The sequence below is a fragment of the Chrysemys picta genome, chromosome 9 (genome assembly GCF_011386835.1).
Source record: "Chrysemys picta bellii isolate R12L10 chromosome 9, ASM1138683v2, whole genome shotgun sequence".
In the NCBI taxonomy this organism is placed as follows: Eukaryota; Metazoa; Chordata; order Testudines; family Emydidae; genus Chrysemys; species Chrysemys picta.
Genome location: NC_088799.1, coordinates 27,523,679 through 27,542,980, shown reverse-complemented (window position 1 = coordinate 27,542,980; position 19,302 = coordinate 27,523,679). Strand labels below are relative to the sequence as shown.

General features: G+C 45.0%; 1 protein-coding gene and 1 long non-coding RNA gene across 6 annotated transcripts in view; one reads left to right on the top strand and one right to left on the bottom strand.

Moving 5' to 3' along the window:
- Nucleotides 1-11,031, bottom strand: part of ERICH6 (glutamate rich 6) — a 35,892-nt gene extending 24,861 nt beyond the window's left edge. The window contains exons 1-5 of the mRNA XM_005286919.3: nt 10,819-11,031; nt 7,965-8,019; nt 7,089-7,174; nt 6,049-6,109; nt 5,111-5,217 (exon numbers count right to left, since the gene is read on the bottom strand). Coding sequence (XP_005286976.2) covers nt 5,111-5,217; nt 6,049-6,109; nt 7,089-7,174; nt 7,965-8,019; nt 10,819-10,903 — 394 coding nt within the window. The 5' untranslated portion in view covers nt 10,904-11,031. The remainder of the gene's footprint in view (nt 1-5,110; nt 5,218-6,048; nt 6,110-7,088; nt 7,175-7,964; nt 8,020-10,818) is intronic.
- A 36-nt stretch (nt 11,032-11,067) lies between these two features.
- LOC103305868 (uncharacterized) overlaps nt 11,068-19,302 on the top strand; it is a 22,762-nt gene continuing 14,527 nt past the window's right edge. For 2 of the 5 annotated variants that reach the window (XR_010590350.1, XR_010590349.1), the window contains exon 1: nt 11,269-11,407. This is a non-coding gene — a long non-coding RNA (uncharacterized LOC103305868). Of the gene's footprint in view, nt 11,408-19,302 lie in introns of all 5 variants that reach the window. The other 3 variants (XR_010590352.1, XR_006175255.2, XR_010590351.1) reach the window with 3 other exon arrangements.

The following is a 19,302-nucleotide window of genomic DNA, read 5'->3' as shown; positions in this document are numbered from 1 at the left end:
ATTTATGACTGACTAGCCCTGTTTCCTGAGAACATCAACAAAAGCTGTATTTCTCCATTTTTACTATCTTATCTCTCTTCTCTCCCTTCTGGGTCCATCTATTTTGTCAAAAGCAGGAAAGAGACCATCATTCCTGACTCAGGGTTAAACAGAACTAGTCACTTTCTTCCTCATCAAGGAGGACTGTTTGATGGAATAAGACTCACTGTGGTGTCTCAGGCCTTGAAGTTCCCAGACAACTGTTGCACCCTGGCCTCTACCTCATGTTTGCTGAAACCTGGTGGGCTAAGAAGCTGATTGGAGGAGTACCCAGTCTCCACCGATTGGTCCAACCCCACTATTTAAGCCAGACGGCGGTACAGGAAGTTGTATGAGCAACAAGGTGATTTCCTGTTGCAGCTCCCTGGGACCTGGCTTCTTGCACCCAACCCTGTTCCCAATTCCTGCTTTGCTCCTGGCTTCTACCTCACCCCTGCCTTTGCTCCTGTTCCCACTAGGCTCATGCATTGTGTTTGATCCTTGCCTTTCCTCCATTTCCTGCCCTTACCTTGCTTCCACCATCACTTACCTGTCCTGTCTTTGACTTCTGACTCTGGCTTGACCCCTAGCTCTGGCATTTGGTTTCTGATCTCAGCTCTGACCCTCAGCTTTGATTCCTGACTCTGACTTGACCCCTGCCTCTGGTAATTAGCAGTTGACCCTGGTGCTGACCCTTGGCTTTGTTTCCCCAACCTGGGTCCCTGCTAGGCCACTAGACCTGATTCCTGCTCTGATTACTAGACCAGACTGCCTACATCCCAGGCAACAGCATTCGAACCCATATTCCCTCTCTAAAAAGACTTTAACTTTGTTTTGCATAATCACTCAGTTTCAGTGGGTTTTTTTGCCGTCTTTTAATTCTTTTCCTTTTTTTGTGTTTCAAATCAATAAATTTCTGACCTTTGGTATGAATTTCCTAGTGTGTTTTCCATGGTACTAAGCTGGGTAAGGTCTCATATACCAAACCTTGTTTAGAACTGTTTAATGTGGAACAATTACAGGTTATGCTAATGCCTTTAACTTGTTGGGCCCATATACTACATCACAATTAATGCAACATCCCCTTTATTTATACAGGTGGGACACTGATCCCTTTTGTTGATGGGTGCTTGCCTGAAGATTATTAGATCTCCACTTTCATAGATTCCAAGGCCAGAAGAAACCACTGTGATCATCTAATCTGATCTCCTATCGGGCTGTATCCAGATGGCTTTTAGTTTAGGCCTGGTCGACACTAGAAACTTTCTCCAGTATAGTAATGTCACTTAGGGATTTGCGGTTTTTTATTACATTTTTATATCAGTAAAAGCCCTAGTCTGGACATGATTTATATTAGGGAAAAATATGTTTTTGCTGGCATAGCTTGTTTTCTTTGGGGAACTATGATAAGCTATAGCAGTAAAAAAGCTCTTTTGCTAGTATAAGCTGTGCCTACACTAGAAAGTGTTTTTGTTCTAAGTGGGGAGCAGATACTTTGCAGGGGACCTTATAAACGACATAAAATAGGGTTACTATTAAACTGACTAGCCTAGTTCCACCTGAAGTCACTGTGGAAGAGAGGAACACTGTTCTTTTTAAGGTTGCAATTGTATTAGATTTTCCAACTATCTAATGAGACACCACCTTTCAGAAGGCAGATAACGAGACAGGCAGGACACTTCTCTCTGGAACCAGATTGTGAAGGGTGGGAAATCCAGTAGTTACACTGTGCATATGTAATATGTGTCTGGCTTTCATTCTCTGAGCAATGCTTATTCTTAATCCTTTCTATGCTAGGAAAAAATGATGCACTTTGATACTGCCAGTTTTGGGTCATACTGTGCTTTTTCAAGATGATGTGCCAGCTTTCAGTATGATTCTAAGGAAAGGAAGAAGTGAGAGCACTAGAATAAGGACAGTGGACTTCAAAAAAGCAGACTTTAACAAATTCAGAGAACTGATAGGTTAAGGTCCCATGGGAAGAAAATCTACGGGAAAAGAGTTCAGGAGAGCTGGCAGTTTCTCAAGGTGGCAATATTAAAGGCATAACTGCACACTATCCTGATTCTAAGGAAAGATAGGAAGGACAGTAAGAGTCAAATATGGCTGCAGGAGCTTTTTAATGACCTGAAAATAAAAAAGCAATCCTAAAAAAAGGGGAAACCTGGGCAAATTGCTAAGGAGTACAAAAGGATAGAAAAGCACGTAGGGACAAATCAGAGAGGCTAAGGCACAAAATGAGTTACATTTAGCAAGGGAAATAAAAGGCAATAAGAAGTTGTTCTTTAAGTACATTAGGAGCAAAAGAAAGACAAAGGAAAGTGTCGGTCCTCTACTTAGTGGAGAAAGAAAGCTAATAACTGATGACATGAAGAAAGCTGAGGTGTTTAATGCCTATTTTGCTTCAGTCTTCACTAAAAAGGTTAATGGTGACCAGCTACTCAACACAATTAATATTAACAACAAAGGGGAAGGAATTCAAAGCAGGGAAAGAACAGATTAAAGAATATTTAGATAAATTAGGGATAGTCAAGTTGGCAAGGCCCGATGAAATTCATCTTAGGGTACTTAATGAAGTAATCTCTGAACCGTTAGCAATTATCTTTGAGAACTCCTGGAGGATGGGTGATGTCCCAGAAGACTAGAAAAGTGCAAACATAGTACCTAGCTTTGAAAAGAGGAACAAAGATGACCCCATGAATTATAGACCGGTCAGTCTAAATTTGATACTTGGAAAGATACTGAAACAAATTATTAAACAATGAATTTGTAAGCACCTGGAGGATAATAGGGTTAGCAGGAATAGCCAACATGGATTTGTCAAGAACAAATCATGCCAAAGCAACTTAATTTCCTTTTCTGAGAGGGTTATTGGTACAGTGGATAGGAGGGAAGCAGTAGATATGATCTATCTTGATTTTTAGTAAGGCTTTTTGGATCAGGCCCGCTGAAAGGGGGTGGGGGGACAAAGGGTGGCCTGGCCGCTGCCAGCGGCAGCACAGTGGGGCTAAGGCAAGCTTCCTGCCCACCCTCACTCCGCACCGCTCCCGGAAGCAGTTGGCACATCCCTGCAGCCCCTGGAGGGAAGGTGGTCTCCGCGCACTGTCCCCAGCACTGACGCTGCAGCTCCCATTGGCCGGGAACTGCGGCCAACGGGAGCTGTGGGGGCGGTGCCTGTGGGCAGCAGTGCACAGAGACCCCTGGGCCCCCCACCTCGGAGCCACTGCTAAAGGGCCGTGCCTGTTGCTTTTGGGAGCCGATCCCCTGCCCCCCTCGTGTACCCCAACCCCCTGCCCCAACCTAGACTCCGTACCCTGCACCCCTTCCTGCACCCAAACTCCCTCCCAGAGCCTGCATGGTCTCAGTGAAGGGGCAGGGGATGGGGCAAGGGTCTTTGGGTTTGCGCAATTAGACAGTTGGCAACCCTACCAGGCGGGCCTGCCGAAGCCCTGGCCTGCTGGAAGAGTGCGCCCAGCAGTGCAGCCAGAAACTCGCTGGGCACCAGCCAGCGTAGGTGCAGCACCGCCCAAGTGTTAGGTGGTCTGCGTCCGCGCAGGTGTGGCTTGTGCATGCGTGAGGACCCATTGATTGTTCTGTCCTGGGGCCAGAATTGCTGTCAGTGGGCCTGCTTTTGTCATAGTTCCACACCACATTCTCATAAGAAAATTAGGGATATGTAGCCTAGATGAAATTACTAAAAGGTAGGTGCACAACTAGTTGAAACACTGTACTCAAAGAGTAGTTATCAATGTTTCACTTTCCAACTGGGAGGGCACAGGTCAGTCCTGGGTCCAGTACTAGTCAATACTGTATTTTCATTAGTGACTTGGATAATGGAGTGGGGAGTATGCTTATAAAATCTGTAGATGAAATCAAACTAGCAGGGGTTGCAAGCACTCTGGAGGACAGGATTAGAATTCAAAATTACTGTGACAAATCAGAATTGGTCTGAAATCAACAAGATGAAATTCAATAAAGACAAGTGTTAAGTACTATACGTAGGAGGAAAAAAATCAAATGCACAGCTATAGAATGGGGAATAACTGGATAGAGGATAGTACTTCTGAAAAGGATCTGGGGTTATAGTGGATAATACTGAATATGAGTCTTCACTGTGATGCAGCTGCAAAAAAGGCTAATATCATTCTGGGGTGTATTAACAAGAGTATGTAAGATATGGGAGGCAAGTGTCCCACTCTATTTGGCACTCAGGAGGCCTCAGCTGGAGCACCGTGTTCAATTCAAGGGCACCACACTTTAGGAAAGATGTGGAGAAATTGGAGTTCAGAGGAGAGCAACAAAAATGATAAAAGGTTTAGAAAACCTGACTTATGTAGAAAGGTTAAAAAATGGGGTATGTTTAGTCTTGAGAAAAGAAGACTGACAGGAGACCTAATAATAGTCTTCAAATATGTTAAGGGTTGCAATAAAGAGGATTATGATCAATTGTTCTCCATGTCCATTGAAGGTAGGAGAAGTAGTAATGGTCTTAATCTGTAGCAAGGGAGATTTAGGTTAGATATCAGGAAAAACTTTACCCTGATAGTTGGAGTTATCCTCTGGAATAGGCTTCCGGGGAAGTTGTGGAATGCCCATCATTGGAGGTTTTTAAAAACAGTTTGGACAAACACCTGTCAGGCATGGGCAGTGGGCATAAGCCTCCCCTAAGCCTCCTCTAAACCAAGCCCTGGCCCTGCTCATGCTCTGCCCTCTCCCCCAAGCCGGTACCCAAGCCAGCAGGAGCTCAGCTGCACCACCAGCCGGAGGCCAGCGGGCTGGCACTAGTGGGCAGCCTGGTGGCCCGGGGCAGTTCGGCCAGGGCTCCTCTGGCCGCGGGGGAAGAGGAAGCACTTAGGGCTCTGGTGGACTGGGTGGGGCAAGCGCTCAGGGCTCCTGTGGACATGGGGTAGGGGCGGAGCCTTGGGAAGAAGGGGCAGGGCTGTGTGGCTAGCCTCCCCGAAGGGGGGGCTCACGCGCCACTAATGCTGTCAGGATGGTCTAAGTTTACTTGGTCTTGCGTCAGTGCAGGGGGCTGGACTCATTAATTTCTTGAGGTCCCTTCCAGTCCTATCTTTATTTGGTTCTATAATACCTGTGTTGGGAGCTGGTTGCTTTGTGGTGCTCTTCTGGAGGCTGGTCTCGGTTCTGGGTTCTGTGGTCCCATCAGATTTTCCTGCTGAACTCTTGTCTTGAGGTGACCTAAGCAGGTGAAAGGCAATATGATCAGACTTTAGGGGAAGGGCTTTTTACCCATAGTGCCTTACTAATACCCATGGCTTGCGATCTCCTAAGGAATTTAGATTCCCTGTTGCCAAAGACAAAATGCTACACTTAGCTGGCTGTTTATTGGCTTATATGAAATAAATGGGTACTCTTAATGTAGTTCCTACTGGATATGTACCCATATTATAACAGCACCATGACTATCCTCATTAATCAACAAGAACAGAACACACAGTAATAGGCTTATACTGTAGCAGGGAAAACTTCAGTTAAATATTAGAAAAATATTTCTTGTATAAGGGCCTAATTCTGCCCTGTGATACATGTACAGAACTTTCACTAAAGGCAAGGAGAGTTGCACATAAGTTATCAGGGACAGAATTTCAGTTTCACAATGGAATATGTGAGTAAGGAAAGCTATGGAATCATCATCACTGGGAATATTAAGATGTAGGTACCCCTCTTGATGAATAACCAATTTTGCTGTGAAATTAGGGTTAGAGAAATCTACATGACAATGGATCATGGTTCTTTCCAACCAAATGATCATAATATAACTAAGGGCCAACATCTGGAGAAGAGTGAGAGCAAAGAAGACAGTTAATTGTACTGATTGTATTGACTATCTGGTTGTACAGTCCCCATGTCAGGAATGGTTACAGCATGCCACAGCTCAGACAATAATACAAACAAATTAACTTTTATGTTGAAGTAATAATTCAGCTACAGCCTACTCTAACTCCCATTGAAATCAATGCAAATAATTCCACTAAGTTCAAATGGGAATTGAAGTGAGTCCTTCCTTACCGGCTTAAAGTATCTAATGATGTGGAAATTTCTCTTCTAATTCCTCCTAGTACTTTGGAACCTGTAACATACAAAAATCACTAATATTTATACTAGATTGTTTCTGTAAACTAGTAATAAGCATAATTCTGACCTGTCCTAGAAGACTAAAGAATTGTATGTTGACACGAATGTAAATTAAAAACAAAACTTGTTCTTTACTGAATTAAATACAACCAACAGAGCAAATGCCCTGTCTTAAATGAGAATGAGAGTAAACTCCTTTTCCTGGCTTCAGATAAGGGTGACCACCTTCCCTTCCCCACCTGACCAGTGATTTTATGGTCCAGATTATTGAGGCAAAAGTGCTCAAATTTGGGTGTCTATAGCCAGGGCCATCCATAGTGGGGTGCGGGGCCCAGGACAACCCCCACCCCTCTGGCCCAGGCCCCGCCCCCACTCCACTCCTTCCCCCAAGTTCCTGCCTCTTCTCTTCCCTGCTCCACCTCTTCCCCCAAACCCCGCCCCGCCTCTTTCTGGCTTCTGCCCCCTCCCCTGAGCGACACTGGGAGCTGGTGGGGTGGGGTGGGTTGCTCACTGCCGCTGGCGCCAGGCCTCCCGCTAGTTCCCCAGGACCCCACATCCCGAAGCATGGGGCCCCCTAAAGCGCAGGGCTGGGGCGGTTGCTCCAGTCTGTCCTATGGACGGGATGGCTCTGTCTATAGCTAGGCACCTAAATCTGTAGCTAGGTACCTAAATGAAGTTAATAGAGAATGTGTGTGCTCAGCACCTCTGGAAAATCAGGCTACATATTTAGGAGCGTAAATATAGATTTAGGTGTCAAAGTTTAGGCATCTAAAACTGAAAATATTGCTCTGACCCTATACCCCATTTTTCAGTGCACCTCTCCTTCTTGCCCCAAGGTATTTACTTCCTTTTCCTACATGCTCCAGATCACTGCCTCCTCCCTTTTTGTGTGCACTGATTTTTCCTTTCCTCTGTACGCCCAATGCACTACAACCCCAGACTCTAGCAAGGATGGAATTACATCATAGTTGTACCTGGGCCTGGAGCTGGCTGTTCTGTGACCCCATCCTGGAGGCTGCTCTCTGATTCCACCTCTGAGGAACTCCTGTCTTCAGATGAGCTAAGCAAGTTGAAAAGACAGTATGTTCAGCTTACAGGGGAAAGACACATCTCTGCATAGCATTATTGTCTCACTAATGACCACTGTTTATAATAGATGGCCTTATCTCAGTCTAAAGGAATTCAATTTCCCTCTCCTTGCACAAAGAAAATGCCACATTAGGAAGAACATTACTGTACTCTGTCTAGTTCCTAGTAGACATATTCATACAGTCCCTCCTCCTCCACTGGCACCTCTGCTGATCCTCTCAGCAGAGGTTCAAGGACTGAATAAGCATGAAGACTGAAATAAGGCGAACGTAGGAAAAATGGATACAGCTATGTTTATTCAATCTGGGAGTGGGGAACTGGAGGGAGGAGGACAGTAACTAAAGATAAGGAGATACTCAATGAGGACAGAACAAGTCATACTAGATGTAAAGTGCTATGCTAAGAAAGTTATACAGGCCATTTGGTAGGTACAACATAGGTTACAAAATCATCTTGGCTACATTAGATGCTAGACATCTTCCTATCAAGGATGGTTTGGGGGAAAAACCTCAATATTGCCATGATGCAAGGAATGATGGACTAGATGACCCACTGGAGTACCGCATAAATACCCAATGTTTCTAAGGTGATATAAGTAAGGATGGGTGGGAGATGAGGGAAGACAGTGAAAGCAAAGAAGATTCCCAAGTAGAATATTGGGCTGAATATTGTATTGCTAGCTCTAAGATCATGTATGGCAACTGCATAACACTGCTCAGCCCAGAATAAAGCAAATCAAAGTTATATTTCCATTTGCTTACCTGCTTCGTCCCTCGTAGGATGAAGATGAAGTTTCTTTTCTATTTTCCTTGGCATCTGTTGAATACAAATATATACAGACTAGTTGGACTGCAAGATATGCATCCGAACATGCAAGCGTAACCCCCCTAGTATGTGAGCTGGACTAGAGGAAAGGTAAAGAATTTTAAGGTAAGGTATTAAGGCTGTATATACAGCGTCTCCCATTATTTTTATTGTCCCCACAGCAGTAAATGGAAAGGCTACTCCATGTAAAGGACTCGGAGGGACAAAGTTTTGCCAAGAAGCCAGGTTCTTATAACTCTTTGGCTTCAGCTATCAACAGCGTGGCCCCAACATGTGCTTTCTCCCAATTCACTCTCCAGTCACCATGCTATACTCTAGAGGTGCTCAGAACATTTCATCACAAGTGAAATTTCCAACCAGCTCCCCCTCTAGATGATGTCATAAGTGATAAAACAAATGAGGAAATGGCTAGAGCACCAGTGGCAGAAATCTTGTGCCAAGATTTTGCTGTGCAAAAAGCAAAACATTTATTTTTCTCCACCCTGGCATCAACAGTATCACACAGCAGGACTGATCAGGATAGATGATAATATTGTTAATCTCAGCTGCCACCACTCAGTTACAGAGTTAGGATTTTCTTCTCCGTGAAGGAATTTCAAATTACTTTGCAGGTAACAGCTTGGCTCTGGACTGAGAGGTCTGCTTCTGTGGCGACGGAGTGGTGTCTTGAGGGGACAAATGCTGAGTGCTTTCTTCTTGAGTTTCAGATGACGAGGGTTTGCTTTGGGTCACAACCTGTACACATTCTTCTTGGCTGGGCAGAAGGCCTATGGGAAGTACTGGGCTTGTTGGTTGAGACTGTCATTTTCCTACAAGGAGAGGAATACAGAGTGCCAGGAGTCCTTAAGGAGGCTTTTGCTAACCATTGACTTGTATCTCATTTTTCTGTTTGGGGAGATAATTGAAAAGGAGGTGGCAGGGCAACTCCGGTACTTTCTGCAGTTCTCATATTTCATTATCTTAGTCTATCACACTTTAGACCCTGTTACAGACTGGACTGGGCCCTTTTAAGAGGACACTACTCCAGCCCACCTATGCCTCATTAACAGTCTCTTGATTGGGTATGACAGAGGGGAACTGGTCTCTGTAAAGAGCCAGAGGAGCGAGGACTCTCTGATAGAGGCTGTAATGAGTTGAAGGCTTCTGCAGGATACTGGTATCAGAGGGGTAGCTGTGTTAGTCTGAATCTGTAAAAAGCAACAGAGGGTCCTGTGGCACCTTTGAGACTAACAGAAGTATTGGGAGCATAAGCTTTCGTGGGTAAGAACCTCACTTCTTCAGAAGCAAGTAATGGAAATCTCCAGAGGCAGGTATAAATCAGTATGCAGGATACCGTTGACCAAGGGGAAGTGTTTGGACCAGAAAGCCAGAGCAAGCTATAGAGAACCTGCAGGGACAGACCCTCAAACTAGAGGAGTTGCTTCAGCTAGGCTGGGCTGAGAGTGGCCTGCTAAAGTAGGGAAGATGCTGAGACACCAGATAAGTTTCTAAGGCCAGGTCTACACTACCCCCCTAATTCGAACTAAGGTACGCAACTTCAGCTACGTGAATAACGTAGCTGAAGTTCGAAGTACCTTAGTTCGAACTTACCTTGGTCCACACTCGGCAGGCAGGCTCCCCCGTCGACTCCGCGGTACTCCTCTCGCCGAGCTGGAGTACCGCAGTCGACGGTGAGCACTTCCGGGTTCGACTTATCGCGTCCAGACTAGACGCGATAAGTCGAACCCAGAAGTTCGATTGCCAGCCGCCGAACTAGCAGGTAAGTGTAGCCAAGGCCTAAGCAGGAAGGCCTGGAAGTAAGGCTCCTACAGGGAAGATCCTGAGAAACCAGAGGAGTTTTGAGACTATACTCAGGGAGGAGGGCTGTGTCCAGGATAAGATTTTTTTGTGTTTATTTTTATGCCAATAAAACTAGTCCCTAAGCTAGTTACTGAACAGAGAAAAGTCTTTCTGTAAGTTATTGAGATAACCAAACAGGGAAGCAGAGACAGGGTGTGACAGTCACCCCTGACCACAAGGGGGTGCTCAGGAGGCAGCTGATGCTGTAACAGGCCCAAATCTACAACTCTCTGCACTTGTTTCTGTGGCTTTCCTAGCAATGGATAAAGACTGAATATCCACGGTGCTCTCTTAAATTCTCAAAATCCTCGAAACTTGTGACCATGAGGTTTTCCTGGCACCGCTGCAGTTGCTAGTAGGGATCTTTGGGGAAAGTCCTAAGGGGTAGTTTTACAAAACCGCTCTTCCAGCCACAGGACTCTCTGTGAGCCAGGGTACTCTGAGTTTTTTTTTGTAAATATCACTGTCTCTATGACTATTGGAAGTGTTAATGAGGAGATATTGCTGCAGTGGGCTGATGGCACCCACGGCTACATTTCCGCCTAACTGATGCAGCTGAAAGAATGAGCCAGGCTCTTTATGAGACTAGGGTGTAAACAAAGGGAAACTGTCTCAGTCTTACAAGTGAGATGATGTTGGTAAAGGGGAGATGCAGCTAGAAAATGGGAAAAGCGAATCTCCCCTCTGCCGGTTCAACAAGGGAATCCACACTGCGTCAGGCGGGGTTGTCAAGCGCAGAGGTTACTGGATCTAGAGTAGCTCAAGGAGCAGCTGTAACTAAACGCCTTTAAAAATCTGCTTCTGCTGGGAAGCCCTGTTGGCTTGTGACGCCTGCCCCAGAGACCAGCGCCCTAATTCCGCTACGGCCACCTCCAGACACAACCCGCCGGCAGTCCCAGTGAGAAGTGTCACGCTGGGCCACATCATCCCCGTGACCCGGGGCCCACGTACCCTTCCCTGTTCCCCGCGAGGCTGGCTGCTCGCCGGGCTCGGCGCACCCATCACGCTCCCGCCCCGCACTGCCGGCTCCCTCCATGGTGCGCTGCTACCTGCGGGGCTGCGGCCCCTTTAACACGCGGGGGCGCCCCTTCCCGGGTCCTTGTGACGCCAACTGTTGTGCGTTCTAATCGCTAGGGAGACGGCGTGGCGTGGCGTGGCGGAAAGGGGCGCTCAGAGCCCGCCCCGCCCCGAGATTTAAAGGGGCCGGCCGCTCCCAGCCCTTGGGGTGCAAACTCCCCACCCGACTGGAGAGCAGCGCCACGCCGCGTGTGCCCGCAGGCCGGCTATCGGGCACAGCCCCTGGGCTGAATGCACGTGCACAGGGGTCTGACTTATTCTGGGGTTGGGCAGTGGAGGTGTTTGGTCGCGGGGCGAGGGGATGTATCTCCTCCTTCGCTGTCCCAATGGCGCGGGGTCGAGGTGATCTCGCATTTCTGAAAGCGGTGGCAGTCCCTGTTTTCCACCGGCTCCCTAACCCGGTAACCAGCTGCTTCGCTGCACCCGCCCCATCGGTGTTTCCGCCAAAAGAACCAATAATGAAGTAGGTCTTAGGCCATTAAAGATCCCTTTGCATTTTCTGTAAAAGCAGCAAAGAGTCCTGTGACACCTTATAGACTAACAGACGTATTGGAGCATGAGCTTTCGTGGGTGAATGCTGCTTTTACAGATCCAGACTAACACGGCTTCCCCTCTGATATTTGCATTTTCTGTAAGAGATCTCTGGATTGTTGTCACCTGTTTACCACCCTTTCCCCTAGAAGTGGCGGCTTCTCAGTGGTGCTGTACAAGTGTGTGTGACGTTTGTAAGTGCTTCAAAGTGTCCACGAGAGCCCGGATTTATAAAATTTGTGGGCTTTGCAGTATGCCCAGCATTTTGCGGGGGGGGGGGGGGTTATGGATTAGTAATCTGGGGGGGGGGTGTTTGAAAGGTTACTTGAGGGTTTTCTCTGGCAATTGGAGCCATATGACTTCAATATTCATTTTGAAAAGCTCCAAAGGTATGGGAAAAAATCTAAATAGTCAATATTCTAGCCTCATGAGATACAGGCAGGGGTTTTTGTTTTAAGAGACTCAGCTGGGAGTTTAAAAACAGTTCAGTACAACACAATCTACTGTAATCTGTACTCAATCTAATGTGGCAGGTAAAATTAAGCAGATATAATTTCACTTCAGTTTACACTAACTCGGCTTCTTAAAATGGCTTTGGGTTGTCAAATTTGAAGATAAAAAAAATACAGAAATTCTAGTCTGCAATAGGATGTCATGCTATAGGTGGTGACTAGAGGGAGATGTTGAATAATCTTTTGTCAGACTGTTTTGTTCAACCTCTAGGACTAAATTCATCCTTGGTGTAACTCCACAGAAGTCAATGGAGTTGTGTGTGAGAATGCTGTAATGCAGAACTCTGCTCTGACTGGCATTGTTGGGTAATGCTGTTAAACTTCCTTGGGTGTGGACAACAATGCGGTCTGCACTGCTCTTTTGCACTCCCTCTCAGTCTCTGAGAATGCTGCCTAATTGTTAGTCTTGGGGTGGGAGGCAACTTCTGAAGGAGAGGGAGATACCATACTGATTGAGGGGAGCGGAAAAACAGTCTCAAAGGGAGTGCATTACAGTCTTACAACTAGAGCTGGTTGAAAAATGAAACTTGTCTCAAATGTTCTTGTGAAAAATTCACCCCCATTTTCCCAATCTAAAAATTCCACAAGTTTTCAACCAGCTCTAGTTAACACTCTTAGAGGAAGGATGTTCCAAATGGTTAAAACACTAGCCAGGTTATGGGAGACCCCAGTTCAATTCCCCGCTCTGCCACACGCTTTTTGTTTGTCCCTGGGAAAGTCATTTAGGTCCAGATTTTTAAAGATATTTAGGCATGTAAGAGCCTCAGCCTGAACCTGTACATACCTATTTTTAGCACCATAACATGAGTTTGAATCTGTTGGTCCTGGGGTTTGAGACTTGCTGTAAACATACCCTCTGTCAGTTAGGCCTTGCAACGCAGACTGGAGCAGTGCCTAAGTGCCTCTAAAAATCAGTGTCTTTTAGTCTTTTTGTGCCTCAGTTTTTCTGTAAAATGGGGCTAATAACATTTCCTTTCTTTATGGGGGTGTTGTGAGGATAAATACTGTAAAGACTGTGAGCACTGCAGAGACTATGGTGATAGGGCACTATAAGTACATAAGAGCGAAATCCCTTCATAGAAAGGCTAACATTCTCTTTCTCCCACACTAAGGTAATAACTCCTCAGCATACTATAACTGGGACTGACTGTGTGAAGTTGAACTCTTGAAACTTCTCTCTCTCTCTTATATGCGAGCACAAACACATATTATATATTAAAGAATAGATTGGAAAGCAAAGTAAATTACATTTATTGTATCTATAAGTACATTTTGCTTGCTTAGTCCTCTGTATGTATAGGGAGCACTTAGACACCAGTTTATCTGTGGCACTGAGTGTTGGTGCGTGTGATTACCTAACAGTCTTCTTCCGGACTGATGGATAATTGAACTATATAGTGGACTCTTCAGTATTATTAGGAACATTCATGCATGTTGTTATATATAACATGTTTCTCGTTTATCTTATCTTTCTATCCCAACCCCTCTTTTTTAAATGTATAGCTAAGTCTCTTATTTGGTTAAATATGGACATTAGCTATGGATATCAATGTTTATTTAAAATATCCTAGCAGGATCAGCTTTTTACATTTTTTTTTAAATTAACATATTTTTGGATTAGGAAGGTGATATTTTGTTTGGTTGGTGTCCTTTTGAGGTTTAAAATGTAAATCTATATTAAGTCATTTTAAAGAAGTAACCTCTTCCCCCTACTAAACAATAATGGGTCCTTTGAAGATGTTATACTTCATAACTCTTTTGCCAATCTGTGTCGTGTGGGTGGGTCACAATGTTAATGTGTATATCAGGGGTCGGCAACGTTTGGCACGCGGCTCGCCAGGGTAAGCACCCTGGCGGGCTGGGCCAGTTTATTTACTTGCTGACGCGGCAGGTTCAGCTGATCGCGGCCCCCACTGGCTGCGGTTCGCCGTCCCGGGCCAATGGGGACGGCGAGAAGCCGCAGCCAGCACATCGCTCGCCCGCGCTGCTTCCTGCTGCCCCCGTTGGCCCGGGACGGCGAACCGCGGTCAGTGGGGGCCGCGATCGGCCGAATCTGCTGCGTCAGCAGGTCAATAAACTGGCCTGGCCCGCCAGGGTGCTTACCCTGGCGAGCCGCGTGCCAAACATTGCCGATCCTTGGTGTATATTATGTCCTTAGTTATTGGCATGCACTAGGCTGCATTTTCTTGCAACCCTGAAAAACAGTTTATAGTGGTGGTGTCATGATGTACTAGGTCAGCAATAGCAAGTACCATTAGAATGCATCTCCAATAATTTCTCTGTTTGCAGTTTATGGAGACTAAGGCTTAGTCTACACTAGAAAAGATTTGCTGGTGTAGCTAATATAGACAGTTTCTACCAGCAGAAAGATGCTTTTTTTTTTTTTTTTTTTTTTTTTTTAATTGTATAGCTTATACAAGTTCCCTAAACAAAGTAAGTGATAGTGCGGAGGCATATCAACAAAAGCTTTATAACGTTAAAAAACCAACAACCAAAAACCCCCCCAACAGCCCCCGACACTATCATACTAGCAAGTTTCTAGTGTAGACCTGTCCTATGAAATGTTTTATGGGCTAATTTGATGGGCCTCCACACCACTCAGCATTCTTACAGAGAGGAAGATAATCATTCTGACATCCTGCCCTGATTGGAGACTCAGTGGCAATGAGGGTTGGTTTTTTCACAAGTCATGTTTTATGGTTTGTGGGTAGGTCACTGATCCCAATCTGATTGACTTGCTGTCATCCTACTCCAGTTCACTTGCAGGGCTGCTGGAACAATTTTTATAGTGGGGGAGCTGAGAAACATTGGACCAAACTGTAAACCCTGGATATATTGGAAACCACTTCAAGCCAGGGGGTTTGACAGCACCCCTAGTTTCAGCCCCCACAATTCATTGATCTGAAAGATGGCTTATTTTTTGTTCATTTTTTCACCAATATGCATTGGATGTGTGTGTCTTTCTTGCACAGGCACCCAGATAACTAGTCACATCAAAGATTCAGAGGTGAGCAGTTTTAAAAATGCAATTGAATGTTTACCAAGGGCTGTTGCTGCCACTGCAAAAAATGTCCAGGATATATCCCATTAACACTTCTCTATCACAGTCAACCCTGGCCTAGGAATTGAGTTACAGCATTGATTACACAACATGCATTACTGAGGCAGAGCTATCCCTTGAAATCCATGTGTGATCACTCCACTTGCTCTGTAGAAAGCTTTACTAACGCCAAACACTTTGCATATGGTACACAGATATAAGTAATCAGTTTTCATTTAAAAGCCTTTGGCTTCTGCTGGAAAATGAATGCGAATTTAAACACTGGCACACAGTATTCCTCTACATTAGCTCATTGTCGTAAAAGAGCAACTTCAATGGAGCTGTGCTATTTTGGGGTTACCTCATTACCTTTATTAGTATAGCAACCTAACCAAGTGACGTCAAAGGTAATCCAGCAAGTCTGTGTATGAGTTAGCTGGACCCAAGTAATAGAGTTTATGCTGGTGAATTCCTTACTGGGAATATCAGAAGGCTAGATCTAATGACCTATTGTCCCCACAAGTTTGCAGTACTCCAGTACCCCTCCTGTTACTCTCATAACAGCAGGCACAGTGCAACTCCACCCCAGTCAACTCCTCTTCTGTAAGCTACTCTCTTCCCTTGGTCAGCTGTACTTTCTCCTGGCCAGCACACTTCTCAATCCCTTGCTCATTTTCTGCGTGCTGATGTCTCATAAGCTTGGCCTTGGCAACCTGCTGCCTCCACTTGCCCCAGTTCGCCACACTTTCTCCCACTTGTCAATTTCCCCACTTTCTCAGGCTCCCTCTGTTGCTTAGGAACCCTCGGTACAGTGCCACTATGTATCTGATGACCACCACCCCTTTGCCCAGTGAAGCTGACGGTAATTCCCCATCACTACGAGGGTCAGAATAAGACATTAGAACTATAGACCCATGTGTAGGGTGTCAGCTCCTGGAATTAGGTGATCACATGAGAATCTTAGCTTTCATTTTGAAAAATGAAACCTAACCTCTACCCCTCATGGTTGTGAAGAAAAGCTTGAAAAGGTGACCCAAATGTAACTGATGCATGGTTCTAGATAGCATGAAACAACAGCACTGAGAGAGATGAACAGGACCATCTTCGGGTAAGTTAACTCCATGACCCACTGCAGCAGGAGGTTCCACCAACACCACCCCAGCCCAGGACTTTGTGCAGCAGGAGGACAGTGTAGCAGGACAGCCTACCCATGCAGATACTTACACCACAGCTGCTGGGGTATTTGGAAGCTACTCTCCTGTTACCCCATTTCTCCAAGGGAGAGAGGAGGCCCCATCGTGCTATCTCTGCCTTTCTGGGAGGTTGTGGGCATTCCAAGTGGAGGTGGAGCCATGGGGGCATTTCATGGTGTGAAAGACCCTTCTGGATTGCCTTAATCTGGCCCTGACCACCACCCCAGGCTTTTCCAAATAAACACTGAGAAATGAAGTGTTCAGTCTCCTACAGTGTCCCAGAGACTATGTTTGGAGGGGGCAGTTCATAACCTATCTTATTACAGTGGACTTCAGAAAAATCACAAGTGGGAAACCAAATACCATTCCAAGAACAGACACTTTATTAACCCTGGGTTCACAACTTGCACTGAGGAAAGTGTTTGGAACCCCTCTGTAGGCCTAGCTGTTTTCCTCCTCTGCTCAGATAGTTTAAATTCCCATCCACATGTGTCATTGATGAGGAAGCTGCAAAATTCCTTGCCCAAGTAGTAGGTTGCACTCAGTTGTCATTAAAGGAGCAACTTCCATGATATGATCAAAAGGTAATGCATGTCCATTGGCACCTCAGTGTAAGTGTCCCCAGAGAGATGTAGAAACACCATCCTGGGAACTGACTAAGAAGGACAGGTACAATCCAGAGGGACCACTTGCTAGGACATTCTGTGTGACTGTTGACAGCAGCTGCTTTGGAATCATTAGTGGCTGTGCACAGTTGCTATTCAATCTCTGCTATTTGTATCATGTGAACAATTCGGAACAGCATTAAGAGCATGAGCAGTGTTGTCAGATTATGTAAGTGTATCCACATTTTCCTGTTTTAAAATCACACTGCTTATCAAATCAGATAAATGACTTGCTAAGGACTCAACTGTCATAGTCTAGATGGGTTGGTGTAAGCAGGCATTTCTCAGTCATTTTCCCTCCCCCTTTCCCTCCCCTCATGTGAGGTCTGCATTTGGGTTGTGAGTACAGAGTTGGCAGTGAGAATGATTTGATGAGAGGCACCTGGAGACTGAAGTGCTGTGAAAAGTAACTCTGCATAAAGCCTTCCCCCAGAGCCACGATGGAAGACAAGTAAAGAAAATTCACACAATCCAGACCATCGGAATTAAAAAACTTCTTGACTTAATTAAAATAAGTATGTTTAAGTATAGCGATCAAAGATCCTGTCCAGTAATTCAGGCCCATAAAGCCCACTTTTGTAAATACAGCAAAAACAACTAATATCCCTAAAAGCTAGTTTCAGGCCTATGCACAGCTTCACAGACCATACAAGTGATGCTGGCGCAATGTCAGAGATAAATTGGATCCCTATTTCTTTCTGCTTATGTAAATACCTTGGGGCAGGTTCTGCACTTTGTTTGCTGCACTTAGTATAGTGGGGCCTTGATCCTGGCTGAAGTCTCTTGATACTATTGTAATACAAACAATACATAACAATTAGAAATATGGGGCAGGGGAATGGTTGCCTACTAAATAAAAAAGGATTTTCTTCTGAGAGGCCAAAAAACCTTAAAACAAATCCCAACCCCTTGTCCCCTACAACCCAGCACCATTTAATGGTTGGACTCCGAGTAACCAAAACAAAGAAATTCAGTCTTCCCTTGAGGGCCTGACTTGCAATTAGCTCAGCTAAACTCATTTAAAAATCAGTTAGGGGCATAGGCTGAGATTTTTTTAAAGCTCTCTAGGATGCCCAATTCCCATTAATTTCAATAGGAGATTTGGACATCCAATTCCCATGTGGTTCTGAAAATCTGTTAGTGTAGACCCAGTTTTAGGTAGGGTGATCAGATGTCCCGATTTTATAGGGACAGTCCCGATTTTTGGGTCTTTTTCTTATATAGGCTCCTATTACCCCTGACCCCCGTCCCGATTTTTCACACTTGCTGTCTGGTCACCCTAGTTTTAGGAGGGGCGGTTTAAGGCAGCATCACGTTTTTACTGAACCTAGGGGTCTCAAAGCCAATTCAGTATAAAAAGGTCTACACAACAATTCTAACCAGCTTTGAGATCTGGGTAGCTGAATCAGGTGGTTTTTTTATTTTTTTTTTTTATTGGTTTTTCATAAGGAAACAGATAATGGAAAAACACAAAACTGTAAATAACCTACAGCTTGTCTAGGTTTCCAAATACCACATGCTTCACAGGGTTGCTAATAGAATTACAAAGTTTGGTCTTGCAGCTTTGACAAGTTGTAAGACAACACTACACAGACATGTTAGGGTGGGGGTAATAGTAATAAAATAGGCATACATGAATAAGGAGGGGAAAAGAGGCAGGGTTAGGTGGAATGTAGGTCTAGTATTCTTTGAGTGATCTCTTCTTTTTTATCCAAATGTATCTAGAACTAGTTTTAAACCACTTAGAAAATGTCCCCAAGGTAGGCAGGCCCTAAGTGACATCTAAGTATTGCTTCAATTTGAGAGTGCTAAATCGTGTAAGTTTAAACCAGTATCCATACACAAAATTGTGCTTATTTAGAGTTAAGGTTGTTAGTTCTTTGCTTTTTACATTAGGTATGATGTCCAAGCAGTTACATCATTTAAAACTCCATCTGCACTCCATTCATTTGTTCCCCTTCTAAACCTCCACCACACCTCCCTTGCAACCACAGCCCACCCTCATCATAAACAGACATGCAGCCTTAACTCTGACCATGTGTATTGGTTAGACATTACTGTGTTCTGTACTCTTCTATACAGCGATGTTGTGGTGTCAGATTGCAAACAGCGGTTGCCAGTGGTTTTCCTGTAATGTTTAGGAAAACTTATGTGAACGGGTGATCTATGCATGTTGTAAATTTGGTAGATGTAGAAATTACAGGTTCTGGAGTACACATTGGTAATTATAATTGGGATTAAGGCTATTTTATTGGTTCAAGATGAAGGAACTGTGATATGGGGTAGGGGAGACCTATTGGGGGGGAGGGATGAGGTAGTATGGAGGAATATGAGGAAAATTGGAGGGGGCATGGCAGCTGTGCTAGCAATTTGGAAATGGCACACATTTATGGGGGGGAATTATGGATTACAAGGGG